The 23,626-nt window shown below is 37.6% G+C and overlaps 1 protein-coding gene across 1 annotated transcript in view; it reads right to left on the reverse strand.

Annotated features, from left to right (window-relative positions):
* HERC1 (HECT and RLD domain containing E3 ubiquitin protein ligase family member 1) overlaps positions 1-23,626 on the reverse strand; it is a 215,112-nt gene that overhangs the window by 118,138 nt on the left and 73,348 nt on the right. The window contains exons 13-19 of the mRNA XM_082681255.1: positions 20,452-20,577; positions 19,247-19,468; positions 15,930-16,082; positions 15,672-15,804; positions 14,128-14,319; positions 11,511-11,732; positions 8,847-9,020 (exon numbers count right to left, since the gene is read on the reverse strand). Coding sequence (XP_082537381.1) covers positions 8,847-9,020; positions 11,511-11,732; positions 14,128-14,319; positions 15,672-15,804; positions 15,930-16,082; positions 19,247-19,468; positions 20,452-20,577 — 1,222 coding nt within the window. The remainder of the gene's footprint in view (positions 1-8,846; positions 9,021-11,510; positions 11,733-14,127; positions 14,320-15,671; positions 15,805-15,929; positions 16,083-19,246; positions 19,469-20,451; positions 20,578-23,626) is intronic.

Raw genomic sequence — 23,626 nt, forward strand, 5'->3', positions numbered from 1 at the left:
GTGCGCCTCAGGCTGGTGCAACGTCATGCTGGCGTCTGCCGCCGCAGGCTCGCCCTGCACTCCGTGCCCCTCCCTCCCCCCGGCCTGAGTGAGCCAGAGCCCCCGAATGAGCAGCTCCTTTAACCCCGTCCTGTCTGAGCGAAGAACAGACGCCCTCCAGTGACGTACACGCAGAGGCGGGGCCAAATCCAAAGCTGAGCCCCTCAGAGCTGTGAGAACAAAGAAGAGAAAGGGATATCTCTCCCAGCAGCCTCAGAAGCAGCGGGTTAAAGCTCCACAATCAATTTGATGTACCCTACATCTGTGAAATACATGAATAGACAACGAATCATCCCAAATTAAGGAGGCAGACTTTGAGAGCAAGATTTAGGATTTTTTTCCCCTTTTCCTTTTTTTGTGAGTGTGTATGTGTACGCTTCTGTGTGAGATTTTGTCTGTATAGCTTTGCTTCCACCATTTGTCCAAGGGCTCTATCCGGCCGTTTTTTTTTTCTTAATAATTATTTTTTTATTTTAATAACTTTATTATATTTTATCTTATTTTATTTAACTTTATCTTCTTTCTTTTTTCCTTCCTTCCCTCCTTCCATCCTTCCTTCCTCCCTCCCTCCTTTCTTTTTCTTTCTTTCTACTTCTACTAATTCTTTCTACTTGTTCTCGCTTTTATTCTGAGCCATGTGGATGAAAGGCTCTTGGTGCTGCAGCCAGGAGTCAGTGCTGTGCCTCTGAGGTGGGAGAGCCAATTTCAGGACACTGGTCATCAAGAGACCTCCCAGCTCCACATAATATCAAACGGCAAAAATCTCCCAGAGATCTCCATCTCAACACCAGCACCCAGCTTCACTCAACAACCAGCAAGCTACAGCGCTGAACATCCTATGCCAAACAACTATCAAGACAGGAACACAACCCCACCCATTAGCAGAGAGGCTGCCTAAAATCATAATAAGTCCACAGACACCCCAAAACACACCACCAGACGTGGACCTGCCCACCAGAAAGACAAGATCCAGCCTCATCCACCAGAACACAGGCACTAGTCCCCTCCACCAGGAAGCCTACACAACCCACTGAACCAACCTTAGCCACTGGGGACAGACACCAAAAACAACGGGAACTACAAACCTGCAGCCTGCAAAAAGGAGACCCCAAACACAGTAAGATAAGCAAAATGAGAAGACAGAAAAACATACAGCAGATGAAGGAGCAATATAAAAACCCACCAGACCTAACAAATGAAGAGGAAACAGGCAGTCTACCTGAAAAAGAATTCAGAATAATAACAGTAAAGATGATCCAAAATCTTGGAAATAGAATAGACAAAATGCAAGAAACATTTAACAAGGACCTAGAAGAACTAAAGATGAAACAAACAACAATGAACAACACAATAAATGAAATGAAAAATACTCTAGATGGGATCAATAGCAGAATAACTGAGGCAGAAGAACGGATAAGTGACCTGGAAGATAAAATAGTGGGAATAACTACTGCAGAGCAGAATAAAGAAAAAAGAATGAAAAGAACTGAGGACAGTCTCAGAGACCTCTGCGACATTAAATGCACCAACATTCGAATTATAGGGGTTCCAGAAGAAGAAGAGAAAAAGAAAGGGACTGAGAAAATATTTGAAGAGATTATAGTTGAAAACTTCCCTAATATGGGAAAGGAAATAGTTAATCAAGTCCAGGAAGCACAGAGAGTCCCATTACAGGATAAATCCAAGGAGAAATACACCAAGACACATATGAATCAAACTGTCAAAAATTAAACACAAAGAAAACATATTAAAAGCAGCAAGGGAAAAATAACACACAAAGGAATCCCCATCAGGTTAACAGCTGATCTTTCAGCAGAAACTCTGCAAGCCAGAAGGGACTGGCATGACATATTTAAACTGATGAAGGAGAAAAACCCGCAACCAAGATTACTCTACCCAGCAAGGATCTCATTCAGATTTGATGGAGAAATTAAAACCTTTACAGACAAGCAAAAGCTGAGAGAGTTCAGCACCACCAAACCAGCTCTACAACAACTGCTAAAGGATCTTCTCTAGGCAAGAAACACAAGGGAAGGAAAAGACCTACAATAACGAACCCAAAACAATTAAGAAAATGGGAATAGGAACATACATATCGATAATTACCTTAAATGTAAATGGACTAAATGCTCCCACCAAAAGACACAGATTGGCAGAATGGATGCAAAAACAAGACCCATATATTTGCTGTCTACAAGAGACCCACTTCAGACCTAGAGACACATACAGATGAAAATAAGGGGATGGAAAAAGATATTTCATGCAAATGGAAACCAAAAGAAAGCTGGAGTAGCAATTCACGTATCAGCCAAAATAGACTTTAAAATAAAGACTATTAGAAGAGACAAAGAAGGACACTACATAATGATCAAGGGATCGATCCAAGAAGAAGATATAACAATTATAAATATTTATGCACCCAACATAGGAGCACCTCAATACATAAGGCAAATACTAACAGCCATAAAAGGGGAAATCGACAGTAACACATACATAGTAGGGGACTTTAACACCCCACTTTCACCAATGGACAGATCATCCAAAATGAAAATAAATAAGGAAACACAAGCTTTAAATGATACATTAAACAAGATGGACTTAATTGATATTTATAGGACATTCCATCCAAAAACAACAGAATACACATTTTTCTCTAGTGCTCATGGAACATTCTCCAGGATAGATCATATCTTAGGTCACAAATCAACCCTTGGTAAATTTAAGAAAATTGAAACCATATCAAGTATCTTTTCTGACCACAATGCTATGAGACTAGACATCAATTACAGGAAAAGATCTGTAAAAAATACAAACACATGGAGGCTAAACAATACACTACTTATTAACGAAGTGATCACTGAAGAAATCAAAGAGGAAATAAAAAAATACCTAGAAACAAATGATAATGGAGACACGACGACCCAAAATCTATGGGATACAGCAAAAGCAGTTCTAAGAGGGAAGTTTATAGCAATACAATCCTACCTTAAGAAACAGGAAACATCTCGAATAAACAACCTAACATTGCACCTAAAGCAATTAGAGAAAGAAGAACAAAAACCCCCCAAAGTTAGCAGAAGGAAAGAAATCATAAAAATCAGATCAGAAATAAATGAAAAAGAAATGAAGGAAACGACAGCAAAGATCAATAAAACTAAAAGTTGGTTCTTTGAGAAGATAAGCAAGATTGATAAACCATTAGCCAGACTCATCAAGAAAAAAAGGGAGAAGACTCAAATCAATAGAATTAGAAATGAAAAAGAAGTAACAACTGACACTGCAGAAATACAAAAGATCATGAGAGATTACTACAAGCAACTCTATGCCAATAAAATGGACCACCTGGAAGAAATGGACAAATTCTTATAAATGCACAACCTGCCAAGACTGAATCAGGAAGAAATAGAAGATATGAACAGACCAATCACAAGCACTGAAATTGAAACTGTGATTAAAAATCTTCCAGCAAACAAAAGCCCAGGACCAGATGGCTTCACAGGTGAATTCTATCAAACATTTAGAGAAGAGCTAACAGCTATCCTTCTGAAACTCTTCCAAAATATAGCAGAGGGAGGAACACTCCCAAACTCATTCTATGAGGCCACCATCACCCTGATACCAAAACCAGACAAGGATGTCACAAAGAAAGAAAACTACAGGCCAATATCACTGATGAACATAGATGCAAGGATCTTCAACAAAATACTAGCAAACAGAATCCAACAGCACATTAAATGGATCATACACCATGATCAAGTGGGGTTTATTCCAGGAATGCAAGAATTCTTCAATATACGCAAATCAATCAACGTGATACACCATATTAACAAACTGAAGGAGAAAAATCATATGATCTCAATAGATGCAGAGAAAGCTTTCAAAAAAATTCAACACCCATTTATGATAAAAACCCTGCAGAAAGTAGGCATACAGGGAAAGTTCTTCAATAATAAAGGCTATATATGACAAACCCACAGCCAACATCGTCCTCAATGGTGAAAAACTGAAAGCATTTCCACTAAGATCAGGAACAAGACAAGGTTGCCCACTCTCACCACTCTTATTCAACATAGTTTTGGAAGTTTAAGCCACAGCAATCAGAGAAGAAAAGGAAATAAAAGGAATCGAAATTGGAAAAGAAGAAGTAAAGCAGTCACTGCTTTCAGATGACATGATACTATACATAGAGAATCCTAAAGATGCTACCAGAAAACTACTAGAGCTTATCAACGAATTTGGTAAAGTTGCAGGATACAAAATTAATGCACAGAAATCTCTGGCATTCCTATACACTAATGATGAAAAATCTGAAAGTGAAATCAAGAAAACACTCCCATTTACCACTGCAACAAAAAGAATAAAATATCTAGGAATAAACCTACCTAAGGAGACAAAAGACCTATATGGAGAAAATTATAAGACACTGATGAAAGAAATTAAAGATGATACAAATAGATAGAGAGATACACCATGTTCTTGGATTGGAAGAATCAACATTGTGAAAACTACTATACTACCCAAAGCAATCTACAGATTCAGTGCAATCCCTATCAAACTACCACTGGCATTTTTCACAGAACTAGAACAAAAAAATTCACTATTTGTATGGAAACACAAAAGACCCCAAATAGCCAAAGCAATCTTGAGAACGAAAAACGGAGCTGGAGGAATCAGGCTCCCTGACTTCAGACTATACTACAAAGCTACAGTAATCAAGACAATATGGTACTGGCATAAAAACAGAAAGATAGATCAATGGAACAGGATAGAAAGCCCAGAGATAAACCTACGCACATATGGTCACCTTATCTTTGATAAAGGAGGCAGGAATGTACAGTGGAGAAAGGACAGCCTCTTCAATAAGTGGTGCTGGGAAAACTGTACAAGTACCTGTAAAAGTATGAGATTAGATCACTCCCTAACACTATACACAAAAATAAGCTCAAAATGGATTAAAGACCTAAATGTAAGGCCAGAAACTATCAAACTCTTAGAGGAAAACATAGGCAGGACACTCTATGATATAAATCACAGCAAGATCCTTTTTGACGCACCTCCTAGAGAAATGGAAATAAAAACAAAAATAAACAAATGGGACCTAATGAAACTTCAAAGCTTTTGCACAGCAAAGGAAACCATAAACAAGTCCAAAAGACAACCCTCAGAATGGGAGAAAATTTTTGCAAATGAAGCAACTGACAAAGGATTAATCTCCAGAATTTATAAGCAGCTCATGCATCTTAATAACAAAAAAACAAACAACCCAATCCAAAACTGGGCAGAAGACCTAAATAGACATTTCTCCAAAGAAGATATACAGACTGCCAACAAACACATGAAAGAATGCTCAATATCACTAATCATTAGAGAAATGCAAATCAAAACTACAATGAGATATCACCTCACACCAGTCAAAATGGCCATCATCAAAAAATCTAGAAACAATAAATGCTGGAGAGGGTGTGGAGAAAAGGGAACACTCTTGCACTGTTGATGGGAATGTAAATTGATACAGCCACTGTGGAGAACAGTATGGAGGTTCCTTTAAAAACTACAAATAGAACTACCATATGACCCAGCAATCCCACTACTGGGCATATACCCTAAGAAAACCATAATTCAAAAAGAGTCATGTACCAAAATGTTCATTGCAGCTCTATTTACAATAGCCCGGAGATGGAAACAACCTAAGTGTCCATCATCAGATGAATGGATAAAGATGTGGCACATATATACAATGGAATATTACTCAGCCATAAAAAGAAACGAAATTGAGCTATTTGTAATGAGGTGGATAGACCTAGAGTTTGTCATAGAGAGTGAAGTAAGTCAGAAAGAGAGAGACAAATACCGTATGCTAACACATATATATGGAATTTAAGAAAAAAAATGTCATAAAGAACCTAGGGGTAAGACAGGAATAAAGACACAGACCTACTAGAGAATGGACTTGAGGATATGCGGAGGCGGAAGGGTAAGCTGTGACAAAGCGAGAGAGAGGCATGGACATATATACACTACCAAACGTAAGGTAGATAGCTAGTGGGAAGCAGCCGCACAGCACAGGGAGATCAGCTAGGTGCTTTGTGATCGCCTGGAGTGATGGGATAGGGAGGGTGGGAGGGAGGGAGACGCAAGAGGGAAGAGATATGGGAACATATGTATATATGTAACTGATTCATTTTGTTGTAAAGCAGAAACTAACACACCATTGTAAAGCAATTATACTCCAATAAAGATGTTAAAACAACAACAACAAACCCAAACAAACAAAAAACACTCTTGGAAAATATTAAGCACCAAGTTAACTTTATCTGTTCTTAATTCCTTTTTAAAACTCCTATCTTAAGACAAAAATTTTACAGCTTGGTTTTCCAGTCATTTCTGGATACTTAGGTAAAAATTAAGTTCAGACTTAACTATTTTACAGGTGAAAAAGTGAATATAAGCATGTAAGATTTTAAGAAAATCTTATAGCCAACAGAGAATCTTAAAATGATAGTCTGTATTACACACAAAATTTTCCACACTAGGTTCTTGAGATATCATCTGTTCCAAGGGATTGCTTGCTATTCTGAAAACTGCTATGACTTAAAATCAAACGACCCCATTTCAAGAAGGCTAATATTCAATTTAAAAGCAAACTGAAGTAACATCCTTTGCAGTATGTCAAATTTATCAGGGATTATCCTCCTGTGCAATGTTTATAATAATAGGTTCTTTTAAACCACCTTCGCTAAAGTTATAGTCATTTCATACCAAGCATTACTCAGGTATAAAGTCTAGGCTATAGTGTACAAGCAATTGAACAAATGGAGCCATAAGAGTTTTTATTCACTTTATGTTTATATCCAGTTTTTTCAAGTGCTCACTGAAAAGTAACAAGTGATAATGGTGCCGCAGTGGTTAAGAATCCACCTGCCAGTACAGGGGACACAGGTTCGTGCTCTGGTCCAGGAAGATCCCACATGCCACGGAGCAACTAGGCCCGTGCACCACAACTACTGAGCCTGCACTCTAGAGCCCGCAAGCCACAACTACTGAGCCCACGTGCCACAACTACTGAAGCCCGCGTGCCTAGAGCCCGTGCTCTGCAACCAGAGAAGCCACAGTAATGAGAAGCCTGTGCAATGAAGAGTAGCCCCCACTCACCGCAACTAGAGAAAGCCCACGCGCAGCAACAAAGACGCAAGGCAGCCAAAAATAAATAAAAATAAATTTATAAAAAAAAAAACCTAACCGCACATTCCAAGAAAATGATGCAAATAAGAGGATATCAGAAAATACAACTTAGAAAGTAAGCTTTTTTTCTCCTCCACTATCATACTTTTCTACCACTGGTGAAAGTCAACACGATAGAATGAATAAATGAATGACAAATTGGATGAGATTAAACTTTCAAAGGTATCATCTCACTGGTGTTTTAAAGATCTGAATGATATGTATCTCATTTTTATTATACGAAGTAAAGGTGAAAATGTATTTACTTTTACCATTTTTATCACAGAAGGAAGAAAATCCAAAGACACAGGGGAGCAGGGACTAAAGAAAGAGCAATGTGGAGAAAGACAACTAGGGGTATGTGATTCTGAACAATCCAAGTCATTGTTCAAAGTGGATGAGAGCTAAAAAGAAATCAGGTACAACCTTTGAAAACTTGTACATAAAATTAATTTTATTAATCAAGTAATATTAGAAACTGAAATACCACTACACACTTGCAAAGCACTTTACTGCTGTACTTAATAATATACCTCATTTCAAACTGGTATCTTCACTAGCACTCTAAAATGGGCAAGTGTTTTATACAGGAGGAAAATGACCCAAGCCCAGAGCTCAGACTTCCACATACACATAATTTCAGTTCTTCACCAGGGCTCACAAAGGGAAGAGATTCATTAAACAGACTCTTATACTAGATCCATTTACGCTGCATGGAATCCTTCAGTAAAATGCTGCCTTTGGATTTATTTTTCACACTAATCTCAATTTTCCCACAGTGGATTTTCTTCAAGTAGGATATATGTATATAAAAGAATACACGAGGTTTCATACCAAGCACTTCAAAATGTCCCACTAACAGGAATAAGAAACTGTTTTTAAAATGTTAATTGTAGAGACTTCCCTTGTGGTGCAGTGGTTGAGAATCCACCTGACAATGAAGGCGACATGGGTTCGAACCCTGGTCCGGGAAGATCCCACATGCTCTGGAGCAACTGGGCCCGTGTGACACCACTGCTGAGCCTGTGCTCTAGAGCCTGTGAGCCACAGCTACTGAGCCAGCATGCCACAACTGCTGAAGCCCACGCTCCGTGACAAGAGAAGCCACCGTGGTGAGAGGCCCCCGCTCACCGCACTAGAGAAAGCCCGCACTCAGCAGCAAAGACACAACACAGCCAAAAATAAAAATAATAAAACAAATAAATTTACTTTTAAAAAATGTTAGAGGTGTTTTTTTTTTTTTGCGGTACACGGGCCTCTAACTGCTGTGGCCTCTCCCGTTGCGGAGCACAGGCTCCAGACGCGCAGGCTCAGCGGCCATGGCTCACGGGCCCAGCCGCTCCATGGCATGTGGGATCCTCCCGGACCGGGGCACGAACCTGTGTCCCCTGCATCGGCAGGCGGACTCCCAACCACTGCGCCACCAGGGAAGTCCTAAAAAAATGTTAATTGTAAAATCCCTTTTTCTATAAAAAAGTAATAGGGTAATCCCTGTGATTTTCTATTTACATATATTATACTATACTTATATTAGTCGGTATTATGAGCTATCTACATATTTAGCCCCTTTATCCTCTTCATCTTACCTTTACTAATAGCATAATCCTGCATGCTGATCCAAAGGCTTCGAGCCGGCTCTTTTGAACAACCCAATGCCAAGTCTACGTAGATAGCAATTTCAGGCCGCAATTTGTAATCAAAAGGCTTCTGTTCTTCATTTCCGGAAAGAGCTACTTCTAATAGGCAACTCATACATTTATCTAAAAAAAAAAAAAAATTACACAAGTTATCGATTTCAAGCTTTGTAAATTTTGGTGCTACAAATAGAAGTTTACCATATTTACTTAATGCATACGAAATGATACATTTCAAACCATTTTAAGTAGATGCTACAAAGGTAAAGTCCTTTAATGCTTCTCAATTGGGCATAGTATCACCCCTTTCTTTATGTGACTAAATGTAACATTCCAGGGAGGAGTTCTGGCATTTTGGTAGGCAGGGCCCTACATGTGCAGCACAGTCTTGTGTAACAAAGAACTTTCTTGCTCAAAACGGATTGATATCCTTGTTGAGAAACATGGGACCACTGGGAAAGAGACTAGACAAGATTTTTCTTTTCTTTTTGTAGACTTAAGGGAAAATAATCACTTCAGTATGATTTAAGGGAGATCAAAGATATTGATACTTGAACAATTTCTCAACTGATATTTACATTTGTTCAGGTGGTTCCTAACTTTCCAATGGGACATTTGGCATTAAGAATTCATTTTCCATTTAAAAAACAAAACACTTCTCTAAATGACAGGTTCCCGGGCTAATACCCAAAGTCAATTTAACCCACAATATAACTAAATTATCATTTATTTACAATTTTACAGACAAGAGCCTCTTCCTAATATATGCAAGTATTTTTTTTAGAAGCTACTGCTTATCTTTGTTTTTTATTATTATCATTTATTTTTGGCTGTGTTGGGTCTTCATTGCTGCACACGGGCTTTCTCTAGTTGTGGTGAGCGGGGGCTACTCTTTGTTGCGGTGCACCGGCTTCTCGCTGTGGTGGCTTGTTGCAGAGCATGGGCTCTAGGCGCGTGGGCTTCAGGAGTTGTAGCGTACAGGCTCAGTAGTTGTGGCTCATGGGCTCTAGAACACAGGCTCAGTAGTTGTAGCACACGGGCTTAGTTGCTCCGTGGCATGTGGGATCTTCCTGGACCAGGGCTCAAACCCGTGTCCCCTGCATTGGCAGGCAGATTCTTAACCACTGTGGGAAGTCCAATATATGCAAGTATTTAAACATAAAATGTAACATTTTAATAGTTTCATAATTTTATAATTTAAAAAGTGAAAACTAACATTAAAACTGAAATTGATTATATTCATACCAAAGGCCAGTTGAGTAAAGTACACATAACAGAAATATGAGGAAGGTAGAGATAAAGATACTTTTGTCCTCAAGAGGACATTTGGGACTATCACAGAGCTAAACACTGATAGCACTGGAACTACCTTTATGATGTTAAATACCTCTTGAAAAAAAACATGATTTTACTTTTTTTGATACAAACATTCCTAAGTACCAGTCTAGCATTCATCAGCCATGGCTGGAATCACTTTCTGGTTCATAAATGAAACAATGAATATACACTCCTATTTGGAAAAGGAAGAAAATCTTCAACATCTCTCACTCCCACCCTCCAACCCTCCAACCCCAAAGCAGAAATCTCCATGATTTTTGTCATGGTTTCTACTTTCGTTTCTCCTCTGGAGATTCTCTTAGATCGAGATTTCTCTTAGATTTTGCTTCTTGGACACTCTCTGAGTCTCTTTCTCTTATCAGAGAAATAATAAATTTAAAATCTAGGGACTTCCCTGGTGGTCCAGTGGGTAAGACTCTGAGCTCCCAATGCCAGGGGCCCGGGTTTGATCCCTGGTCAGGGAACTAGATCCCACATGCCGCAACTAAGAAGTCCGCAGGCTACAACGAAGATCCCATGTGCTGCAACTAAGACCTGGCACAGCCAAAATAAATAAATATTTCTTAAAAATAAATAAATAAAATCTAATAAGACCATATGGGCTATCTAATCTAACTCATTATTTTAAGGATTGAAATTAGAGGTTCAGAGAGATTAAAGGACCAATCCTAGATAAAACAACTACATCATCTATTCAGGAACTGGAGAAATCCTCATGTTCAGACAGTCTGAGAGCTAGCCTACCATCAAAGTAGACAAATGGAAGATGAGGCAGGAAAGGAAACCCCAAAGGTACCATAAATGGGGAGGAAAAAAATAAGGAATCACACAAGGTAACATCAGCTTGAAAGGAGGACAGGCTGGGAGGAGAAGGGATTGGCCCTCACAACTGAGAGGTGTTTATGACCTGAGCCCTCATAAGTCATGGTCAGTAACCTTCTATGAAGCAGTTTCATAACCTCCAAGCCCCAGAACACAAGTAATTAAGCATTTTCCCATTTTTATAAGTTAGATGACTTGCTCAAAATGAGTGATAAATAAAAACAGAGTAGAACCAGACGTACATTTCCCTAGTTCAGGGGCTCTTTTCACTATACGATGCTGCAGGACTTAACTGTTTTTCTGAGGGCTCCAAGTTACAGTCTTGGATCCCCTACCCTGCAAATGTTGCATTAGTTTTCTATCAGTTCTCTATTCAGCAAACCCAGAATAAGAGAAATCTCCAAAGGAGGTACAAACAGAAGCACGTATTCTAAATGCTGCAGAGAAGCACATTACCTAACTGAGGGGTATCCATTTCTACACCATCACTAAAAAGTGGTGTTTTCATCCAATATGCAGTGTCCTGTTCCTCTGGAGACACAGGCGAACCCTGAAGCATGCCACCAAGACACTGCCCAATAAGAAGAGCAATTGTTCTTTCCAGATCAACAAGCCACACCCAGGACTGGGCTGGCTGAGGTAATGGCACACCAGCAGGATCAATCAGTTCTGGCCCTCCTGAAAACAAAATCATTAGTAATTTATCTGGTGTTTAAGATTCTCAAGCTTTTTCATTTATATTGCACTGCAACAAGACACTGAAGCAAAATAATTTTATAATGAAAACATAGATTATAACACTTTCTGTATATATTCTCTTTAGTAGGCTAATTTAAAATACATTCAGGTAAGTTTGCCATCAAATAAAAATCTGCTTTGTAAAGTTACTGATTTTGAGATAAACAGTGAAACAGTACGTGGCAGAATTATCTCCCATTGATTCTATTCCTACTTTTCACTATCCAGATCAAATTTCAACCTTAAGAGTGAGTGACTGAGGTAGCTCATCCCTCCAAAATCAAAACAAGAGTCTAGTAAAATGACACTTAGTATTGTTCAATGCTTTTAAGGCCTGAATTCAGATCTGTCCTATACTAAGATCCAGATCCATGCTTTCTTATTGTACATTTGTTTTTAAAAGTTCTTCACTTAAAAAAAAAAAAAAAAAACTACAGCTAGCCATAAAGATAAGAAGAGATATCAATGAAATCATAAAAGAAAAACAGAAGAAATCATCCAATTCAAAAACTGGGTATTTGAAAACACTAATAAAATAGACAAACCTGTAATAAAATTAATCCAGAAAATAAAGATGGCATAAATTTTAAAATTAAAAATACAAAAAGAGGATATAACCACAGATACACTAGAGATTTTTAAAAACTATGTGTGAATATTATGATCTTTGTGTCAATAAATTTGAAAACCAACAAAATGACATTTTCTGAAAAAATATCAATTTCTGAAATGGATTTGAGAAGAAACAAAAAGCTGTAAGAGAACAATAACCACTAAAAAAAGAAAATTAATAGCCAAAAACCTATCTATAAAAAAAACACTAGGGCCAGATAGTTTTTTTTTTTTTTTTTGCGGTACGCAGGCCTCTCACTGTTGTGGCCTTTCCCATTGCGGAGCACAGGCTCCGGACGCGCAGGCTCAGCGGCCATGGCTCACGGGCCCAGCCGCTCCGCGGCATGTGGGATCTTCCCAGACCGAGGCATGAACCCGTGTCCCCTGCATCGGCAGGCGGACTCTCAACCACTGCGCCACCAGGGAAGCCCAGGCCAGATAGTTTTTATAAACTCTTATAAACCTTCAAGAAGAGATAACTCCTAAATTACACACATTATTTCAGAGAAAAGGGAAAAAAAGGAAGATTCCAAACTGATGTTATGAGGTTAGTATAATTGTGGTCGTAAAAATGACACAAGAATAGCATGATAAAGGAAAATCATGGGAAAAAATCAGTTATGAACACAGATGCAAAAATCCAAAATAAAATGACACCTTCCTCGCCTAATAGAAATAGAGTAAGTCTTAGCAAATTCTGAGATGCTTTAGAAAAACAAGAGTAAACCTGGAATGGCTCCATATAAAGCCTAATCAATATCCTGATACAGCTGTAACCTTAACACTTGACTTCATCTAAATCCAGTTGTCACAGAACAATGGGATATAAGACGGGCCCTCAAAGTATTCTGTCCAATCCCAATCTCTCCAGGAGAAGGAACCAAGCCTTCAAATAAGTGACTTGCCCAAGATCATAGAGCCAATACAGCCAATACTAAAATCTAAATCTTTTTATGCCTTAGACCAGGATTCTTTCCATAAAACATGTGACCTCATTTAAACTTGAAAGGTTTTTAAGATTTCAGTAATGAAACTCCTTTGATAGCCTTAGGATAGACAGACTTCAATGGAAAAATACATTGATGCTTTCTAGACATGATATTTTAAGATATATTCAATGGAATAAAATCATCAACATTTTATAAATTAAGAGTGAATTCACATATTACATCTAAAATCAAAATGCTATTTCCTATAAAGTACCTAAAAAGAAAAACACAGAAAGATAGGTTTCCAATTTCCATCTTTTACATTCAGTTATCTACTACATATCCAACCAAAATACAAAATATTTTACTGTTGAATAGAGATTTAAAACTAAAAACGTTTGCATTTGAGAAATAAAACAAATCAATTCATTGATTGTAAAACGTGTCGTTATGCTGTTGACTGATTTATGAAACAATGCCTCCTATCATCCACTGTAAGATGTATCCAAATTAAGCCATGTCAAAATTTGAAGAAAAGCATGTCTTGGAATCAATGAAATATATTTCAAGCCTGATGATCGGATAAAGACTTTATTCGTGACACTTATATATAAGCAACTTTCTTAAATTTTCCCATCTCAGTTGCCCACTTCACACTATAAGCTCTTAGACAGTAACAACTTTATCTTCTGAGTACATTAAACAACCAAGTGTCAGATATGATTTACCTGATGCATGCAAGAGAAACAACTTTTCTCAAGAGCATTATTTGCTCCTTTATTATCTTTACTTACCATGAAGAGGCCACTGTAACTCTTGGTCTTCTAAAAGAGTGGCCGCTGGCAGGAGTCTATTAAGGCAATCAAGAGGTGGCAACAAGTCGAGGAGGTAACTCAATAAAGGCCGAGCCACCGACACTGGGAGTAACAGTAGGGAGTTAACAATCTGGCAGAGCATACTGCCTGCAGCTGAGACGTATATCACATCTATGAAGGGTAAGAAATTTAACAGGCATCAATTGTTTCAAACAAACTTAAAAAAAAAACCTAATAAATACTATTTTTCCCTAGAACTCTTCGTTGAATTATTATATAACTCTCTGGTAGCTAGGGTTGGGTTAGTATTTACTCACTTTCAGAAAGTGTCACCAACAGACACTTTATGGGAAAGCACAAATATCCTTGTGCCAACAAATTCAAAGGATTATAGCTGCTTCCCTTAAAATGCATTACGAATTTCTCATTCACAAATTTATTCTCATTTTCAGATTTACTCAAGAAATATTTATTGAACACATACAACATATCAGGCACTATTATAGGTGAAAGGTGTACAGCTGTGAACAAAGAACTAAAAATTCCTGCCCTCATGGTGCTTACATTCTACTGTAGGAAGTCTTTTATGTTTTTTAAACCAAATTTACTTTTTTTAAATTAAAATCACCTCAAAACATCTGGTTTTTTTAATTATCTGTATTGGTTTTTAATCAATTCTGTGTCAATATTTTATTGTATTTGGGGGCAAGAAGACTATTCAGAGATGAGCTCAATTTGAACAAATTAAATTTTAGACGCCTGTGGAACAACAAAATGCAAGTGTCTAGTAAGCAATGGTTTTAGTTTCTCAGTTTATTTATTTCTTTGTTCAGTGAGGAAACTTCAAAAATAAGTTGCTTTTGGACAGACTTACCAAATTTTACCTATCTTTGGAATAATCAAGAAAAGGCACCTAGTAGGTAACTAGAGAAAAGCTCTTGTGTAAAAAAGGAGTTCTCAGCTAGATGCATATATGGCAGTCAACATACACATGGCGGTTAAAGACAACAGGACCAGATAAGATCATTCTCAGAGAAAAGAGGGTTGAGGGCAAAATTCAGAAGATCCTAAACATTAAAGGGCATGCCCCAAAAAGAGGAGCTTACAGGAACAGACTGAAAAAGAGTGGGCAAAGAGAGATGTGTAAATACAGGATTGTGGCTACACAGAAGACCAGAGAAAAGAAAGCATTTCAAGACAGAGATGGTAAATGCTAAAGAAAAGTAAAGAAATAGATGAAAATCTCACTTTATGCCATTTAATATTAATCTTTTTGAGTATATATCATCTAATTCCTTTAAATTAGACCTCTGTCACACCAATTAGCGTCTTTTAAGATTAATTAGATCAATCACTGTTGCCATCACCCCAAAACCAAGATCAAAGGGATCTTCGATAACAAAGGAGATTCAACGTCATTCCTATTCCACTCAGAGGTTTCCGGCCCTCTTAAAGCTTTGGAAAGGCCAAGAACTCTTGCTTTACAACCACTGATTAAATATGAAACCCAGTACCAAACACACCTCTTAATTTTTCTCCAACGCTGCCATTCCAAGGACTTTCTTTGAGCAAATTTGCAGAACGTGAATAAATATCTGTGGCATGAGGCAACAAGAGCTGAAGATGTTTATGAAGCAATGCCACACTGCTTGAGTTCTGAGGAAAAAAGTTCCTAAATTACTACTTTGGAAGATTCAAGGTAGAAAAACATCATGGCTTACCCAAATATCTGAGTTTCAAGGTCCCTGAGAAAAGACCATAAAAGGCAAAGAATCACATACCTCACTAATGTTATTGATATGGCAAAATGCCAGCAGCTGTTTCTGCAGTGAACATAGTAGTTCATGAAGATGAGCAGGCTGACTGTTCTCTGAAGACGATGTTCCAAGTAGAAATTTATCACTATTCTTTTCTAGCTCCCCAAATGCTTGATCCTAAAATGATACATAAATTAAGATTATATTTGAAGTGTTTGAAAGTGAAATTAATGTCCTACCATAAATGATTCTGATTTAAGAAGGCACTGTCTCCTTTCTCCCATTATTAATCTTTAAATCTTTGCTATGCTGTCATTAGCTATAAGGTGGTAAGACTTATCAAGCAATCTCAATTTGTTTTTCCATTAAAAAGTTTCACCACAAAAACTTTTGTGGTTTCACCACAAAAACTTTGAAAATGCGGAAAACAAGAAAAAGGAAAACAATACCCAAAGACAACACATTTCAACATTTTAATACTATTGCTTTCCTGACCTCCTATGTAAAGGTTTTGTTTTCACATATTTGAATTTCTAAGAACACAATTCTTAGAAATTAAATTTATTTCTGATTATAAAAGAAGTAAGTGACCTAAAGAAACATGACAACTAAATACAATGTATGATCCTGGATTTGGGGGGCAGGGGGAGGGTGCCATAAAGGACATTACTGGGATAACTGTAGAAATTTGAGTATGGACTCTATATTATACAATGGTTCTGTGTCAACGTTAAATTTCCTGAATTCAATAATTGTTCTGTTGTTATGTAAGAGAATGTCCTAATTCTTAAGAATATAAGTGCTTAGGAATAGCCAGTATGACATCTGCAGTTTACTCTCAAATGATGGATGGAAGAAAGGAAACAAGGAAAGGCAAATTTGGCTGAAGCGTACAGGAGAGTTCTTTGAAAGTTTCCTGTAATTCTTGTGGGAGTTTTAAGTTATTTCAAGTTAAAAATATTTTTTTAAAACAGAAATAGTGTAACAAATTTAGAAAATACCAAAACTGTATTTTAAAAAACTTTAGGGCTTCCCTGGTGGCGCAGTGGTTGAGAGACCACCTGCCAATGCAGGGGACACGGGTTCCTGCCCCGGTCCGGGAGGATCCCACATGCCACAGAGCGGCTGAGCCCGTGGGCCATGGCCGCTGGGCCTGCGCGTCCAAAGCCTGTGCTCCGCGGCAGGAGAGGCCACAACAGTGAGAGGCCCGCGTACCGTTAAAAAAAAACAAACAAACAAACTTTAAATCACCATTTAGTCAACCACCGTATCTAATATTTTTTGTGTATTTCTTTCCTGATTTTTTTTTGTGACTTTTCCTTTTTTTCATAATACTGCATATTCTATTTTTAGTCTTCTCTTTTCTAACAGATCCACAGATATTTTACATGTTTTCATAAGCCATGTGTACATAAAATTTGAGACATAATATTCCACTGAGTATATATATCATAATGTACTTAAACCATTCCCCAACTTTTAGATATTTCAGTTGTTTCCAACTTTTCTTTCTTATAATAATGATGTGATGAACATCTTTATGCATAAAATATGGTCTTTGTTTATAAATATGCAAGACAGAGTCACAGAACATTTTAAGGCCCTTCCTATATAAGCACCTTTATAATCAGCCAAATTAGCACTGCTAGAGACTGAATGAATGTTTGTGTCCCTTCAAAATTCTTATGTTGAACCCAATGTGGTGGTATTTGAAGGTGGGGCCTCTGGGAGGTGATTAAGTCATGAGGGCAGAACTCTCGTGAATGGGATTAGTGACCTTACAAAAGAGACAACAGAGAGTTCCCTTGTGTGAGGACACAGCAAGAAGACGGCTGTCTATGAATCAAGAAGCAGGCACCACCAAATCTGCTGCCTCCTTGATCTTGGACTTCCCGTCTGCATAACTGTGAGAAATAAATCTGTGTTGTAGATAAGCTGGCCCACTCTGTGGTATTCTATTACAGCAACCCAAACAGACTAAGACCAGCACCATTATTTTAAAATCTTAGAACATGACAAATTTGGTTAAATTACATCAGAAAGAAACAAAAATTTATGATTGTCAGCCTAAAAGCAGTTAGTATTTTATTTCCATTTCCATATAATATACACATCTACCTCAGCCCTACTGGCATAAAAAAGGCACTACTTTAATACAACTTTGGGAAAAAATTTCAGTTAATACCAAATGGATACACTGTAACATTGTTCCCATTCCATTTGCAGCCAAACATCAGCTCAAATTTACATCCTTAAATCTGAAAGAAAATAATTCTATAGGAACAACTGTCACTGACTTAGTCAACAACCTTTTAAGTTGGGCAGAACAGAACACTAAGACTTGTACAGAAGAAAAAGAATATACAGACCTGACCCTGAAGAGCAGGAGACAATATGAAATGATACACAAACTATTCAAAGTTAAGTCACATAGTACACTTTGACTCTAAAAACTGATGAGAGGTATGCAGTTATAATTACATGGTTAGAAAAGGTTATTTGAGCAAGGCTTCCAAGAACAGTCAAGTGTTAAAGAAGTGATAGATTGGTAGACAAGAAGAGAGAGGAGGAAATAGGTGTGCCACGCATGAGTTCAGATGAGTGTGGTGTGTAAGCCAAATGATGAAGGGTCTGAAAAAGTTCTGATTTAATAAAATGAGGTTATTTAATACAACAAGGTTATTCTAGCAGTAGGATGCTGAGAGGAGACCAGCAACAGTGGCAACAGCTATAACACTGCTATTACCATTAGGTCGTGATGGCATGGATTAGAACCCATAAAAATGGAAAGAAAAAAAGTGACGGATCTAAGAAACACCAGGGAGGAAGAACTAAGGGCATCCTAATACAGAGAAGGCTATACTGTCCATTGTCTTCTCTCCTATTGACCAGCTATTTTTAATAATTTAATAAAATAATAATTTTAATTAACTGACCAGCCTATTTTTAAACAATTTAAACCACATTGTTTAATTATAAGATTACATCTGGTAAGGTTAATCCTTTCCTCATTCTTCTTCTCTTGCAAAATGTTGTTGAATATTTTTACCTGTTATTCTTGTACATTAATATCAGAAAAAAATTGGTAAAATTCCAAAACAAATCTCTTTGGAACTCTCAACTACAAGTCATTTGGCACCCACAATATTTCAGAAGATCTGACATATCTCTCCCCTTTCAGAGAGTGGAGTTTAGTTTTACTTATTTCATAAGCGTTTAAATGTCAAAATACCTTGACCTAAAGTGATCCCTACCCCCTCCAAAAACAAAACAAAACAAAACAAAACCAACCCAAGTTTTATTTATTTATTCTTTTTAACGACAAAAAAAGAGCAACTTACCGTATAAAATCCTAAATTTCTTAAGAGAGTCTTCATCAAAATTTCAGCCAGATGGGTGTCTGGATGGCAGCTCTGAGTGCCATAAGGTTGATCCGACAGGTTTCCATAGCCAGTACATACAGAAGAGAGGTCAGCAGCATCGGAGGGTGAGCTATAGCCAAGTAAGGAGGCTACATGGGTATGATCTTGCAAACTTGTTAGAATAATATCCAGTTGCATTCTCTAAAGAAAAATATTTCCATCGATGAAATAGGAACAAATAATAATTAGCTTAAAATGCACTAGAAAAGTAAAAAAAGGATCCCGCGGTGGGGGGGGAATATATACTAATGATGCTAACTAATTCACTTAATATCCTAATGAACAATAATCTTTTAGGAAGTCTATAATTTTTTAAAAAGCTATCCCACTAATACCTTTTGAGAAATTGCAACTTATAGTGTTTTATTACATCCTTTACTACCTGAAACTCTTAAGCTAAAATGGCACACTCTACATAATGATTTTAGCACTATAAGTAAGAGGAGTAGGCAATGTCAACAGATAAATTACACTACACATTCTTCTACAGAACTACCCATGAAACTATTTATTCTAATGTTTAAAATAAATCACTTGAAATCTAAACTAATACCAAATACTCATTGGAAAGCATCTGTGGCTATTATACTGCCAGATTTTTCCCTCAAATCTATAACTCGACACTTGATTGTTCTACTTGGTTGAACAAAATGTACTTATTTTAACGTACATAAGATAATAAAAATGGAAAGAAGCAGCATACTCATATCATCAAGTACTTTTTCACAACAGTCATCTTTTACTTTTTATGTAAGCTATTTCAAAGTTCTGGGCATGGAACCAACAGCAGCACATGCCCTTGATTTCAACTCAGAATACTACAAATAAACTAAAAGATCTCTGGTTTGACAGTGTGAGCAACACTGGAAAAATTAGACATAATTTTAATAATTAGCCCCAAATCATTTAATGAGTTATCACTTGCTTCACTTTCATTAAAAATCTGGGAACTCTTCCAGCAAAAAACATTAAATACTAGGATTTACCAGACTCATCAAGTTAAGTATTATTCCCTGAACACATGGCAATCGATTAGCTTTATTTCCCTCTCAGTCTATCTTTTTTTTTTTTTTTTTTTTTTGTAATATAGTACTGGTTTACTTAGATACCATGCAAAGGCTCACCTGTCCTTTAGACAAGCTTTCCCATCTATCAGGTCCTTGGGGTAAAAGAGAATGAAGTAATTCCATACGTTCTCGTAATGGAGGTAACAGCATGGTTGCTCCCACTGACAGAGTTTCAATTACCACCTAATATAAAAAAGAAAAGCAGATTTATTTGGCCTGGTTCTTATCTTTTTAATAGAAAAACGTAAAAATAAATCCACTGACTATTAAGAGCAAAGAAGTCTAAAGAAGGTGGATCATGGAAGTCTAAAGAAGGAGGTATATGAATAAAAGAAAGCTTGCCAAGTCCTTCTTTAGATGTCTTTAAGAAGACTTAGAAGGACTTCCCTGGTGATCCGGTTGTAAAGAATCTGCCTTACAATGCAGGGGACGTGGTTCGATCCCTGGTCAGGGAACTAAGATCCCCCATGCTGCAGGGCAACTAAGCCCACGTGCCACAACTACTGAGCTCATGTGCCTCAACTAGAGAGCCTGTGTGCTGCAAACTACAGAGCCTACATGTTCTGGAACCTGCACGCCACAACTACAGAGCCCATGTGCCCTGAAGCCTGCACACCACAACTAGAGAGTAGCCTGTGTGCTGCAACGAGGAGCCCATGTGCCGCAATGAAAGATCCCGCATACCTCAACGAAGATTCTGTGTGCTGCAACTAAGACCCGAGACAGACAAAAATAAAATAAATAAATAATAAATCCTTTTAAAAAATTCATGCATAAAATTTTTTTTAAAAAAAGAAGACTTAGAATGTATATCTTGGGGATTTCCCTGGCAGTCCAGTGGTTAAGACTTTGCCTTCCAATGCAGGGGGTGCAGGTTTGATCCCTGGTTGGGGAGCTAAGATCCCACATGCCTCACGGCCAAAAAACCAAAACATAAAACAGAAGCAATACTGTAACAAATTCAATAAAGACTTAAAAAAAAAAAAGAATACATATTTTGGATTTGCCACTAAGTAACTAGTCATTATGCAATAAATATTTAGTGTTGAGTCTATAGTGCTGAGCCTGGTAAAGCTGTTTACAAAGTGCTGGGGATGTAGAAATGAACAAGACAGATAAAAGCCCTGCTTTCATAAGCATACAGTCTAGTAGGAAAAAGAGATTCTGAGTAAGTAATTCTACGTGTGAAAGGAGTCACATGGACAAAGTAAAAAGAAATGCAAACTTGAGTGAGCAGCCATACATAAAGGCAATTAACATGGTCTATGGGTTCATCATGGAGGTCTCCCTGAGGATTGGGCCTTTAGGTTAAAAACTGAAAAATGAGCAGGCCTTGGCCAAACAAAGGTCCAGGTATCAGAAACAGCGTAAAAAATAGCTGTATTATCTTAGGCCCCGTAACTTCTCTGGGTCATAGCTTCCTTATCACTAAAATAAGGATGCTGAATTAGAAAAAAAGAAACACTCAATGATTAAGAAAAGAGCTCTTATAAGTTAAAATATGACATAAAAACCTCAACAGGGGGGTAAGAATATAAAAATTAAATTTCTCATAAGGTAGAGGGGAGAAAAGATGGAAAACAGGAAAGAAAACATAAGAAAATTAAGAGGACTGGGGACTTTCGTGATGGCGCAGTGCTTAAGAATCCGCCTGCCAATGCAGGCGACATGGGTTCAAGCCCTCGTCCGGGAAGATCCCACATGCCGCGGAGCAACTAAGCCCATGCGCCACAACTACTGAAGCCCACACTCTAGAGCCTGAGAGCCACAGCTACTGAAGCCTGCGTGCCTAGAGCCCAGTGCTTCGCAACAAGAGAACCCACCGTAATGTGAAGCCCACGCACCGCAACGAAGAGCAGCCCCCACTCACCGCAACTAGAGAAAGCCCACACGCAGCAACGAAGACCCAACGCAGCCAAAAATAAATAAATTAATTTTAAAAAAATTAGACATTAAAAAAAATCAGACACAGAGGACTGGTCCAGGAGATCTATTATCCCGATAATGAGTTCCAGAGACAGAGAGAAAACACAGAAAATAAGGAGAAAATAACAATACACTTCAAGCTAATTTCTTAACACTGAAGGCTATGAGTTTCCAAATTAAGAGTCTACCCCAGTATACACGAAAATGGATAAAATCAGACCCACGTCAGTTCATATCGTTTTAAAATATGAAAACAGAGAGGACAAGTAGAACTTGCTACAGAATCCAGAGAGAAAAAGATTTCCATAAAAGGATCAAAAATTTGAATAGTGTTGATTTTCTGAGTAACAACCTGAAAGCTAGAAGATGACTTCACAATTCTTATGAGAAAATATTTACAATTTAGAATACTATGCCTCAACTATTCATGAAGATATTCAATTCTCAAACTATTTAAGTGTGAGTATATTCTCAAAGAGTATTATTTTCTACCTACCCTCTCAGAAGTTACTGATGTATGCAGAAATCCAGCAGACACCACCTTAACCAAGTGATCAAGGTCAAAATCTCCAGTAATAAGACACATCAGTATCATGAACCACATGATATGATGTACTGAGGGTACATCATTTCTGTGGTATTCTTGCCAAAAGCAATCATGAAAAATAACAGAGATATTCAATAAAATAACTGACCAGTATCCATAAAGTGTCCAATTAAATGTAATATGGGATCCTGAATAGGATCCTGCAAAAGAACAAGGACATAAGCAAAAAACTGATAAAATTTCTAATAAGGTGTTTAGTTTAATTAATAGTATTAAACCAATGTTGATTCCTTGGTTTTGATAATTGTACTGTAATTATACAAGATATCAGCATTAGGGGAAGCTGGTTGAGACATATGTGAAAACTCTATTACTTATGCAACTTTTCCTTAAGTCTACAACTGCTTCAAAATAAAGTGTCAAAAAAGGAAGAAACACAAAAAAAACAGCAGCAGCACTGATTGCTGCAAACAGATAAATTACCAGAAGTTTCAGGGATAAAGAAAGAGGAACAGAAAGAGCCCTGTACACATCCTGGGAGAATCCACCTCCAAAGGATTCTCCTAAGGAGTGGCTACAAAGAACACTCAAGGAATGAATAAACAATTATAAAAACAGTTTTTTTTAAAGTTTACTTCCGTTATTTTAGTCCAATACTTTTCAACCTTTCAAAAATATTATACTACCGGGGCTTCCCTTGTGGCGCAGTGGTTGAGAGTCTGCCTGCCAATGCAGGGGATCTGGGAGGATCTCACATGC

This window comes from Grampus griseus (genome assembly GCF_964374135.1).
Source record: "Grampus griseus genome assembly, chromosome: 2".
NCBI classification, from domain to species: domain Eukaryota; kingdom Metazoa; phylum Chordata; class Mammalia; order Artiodactyla; family Delphinidae; genus Grampus; species Grampus griseus.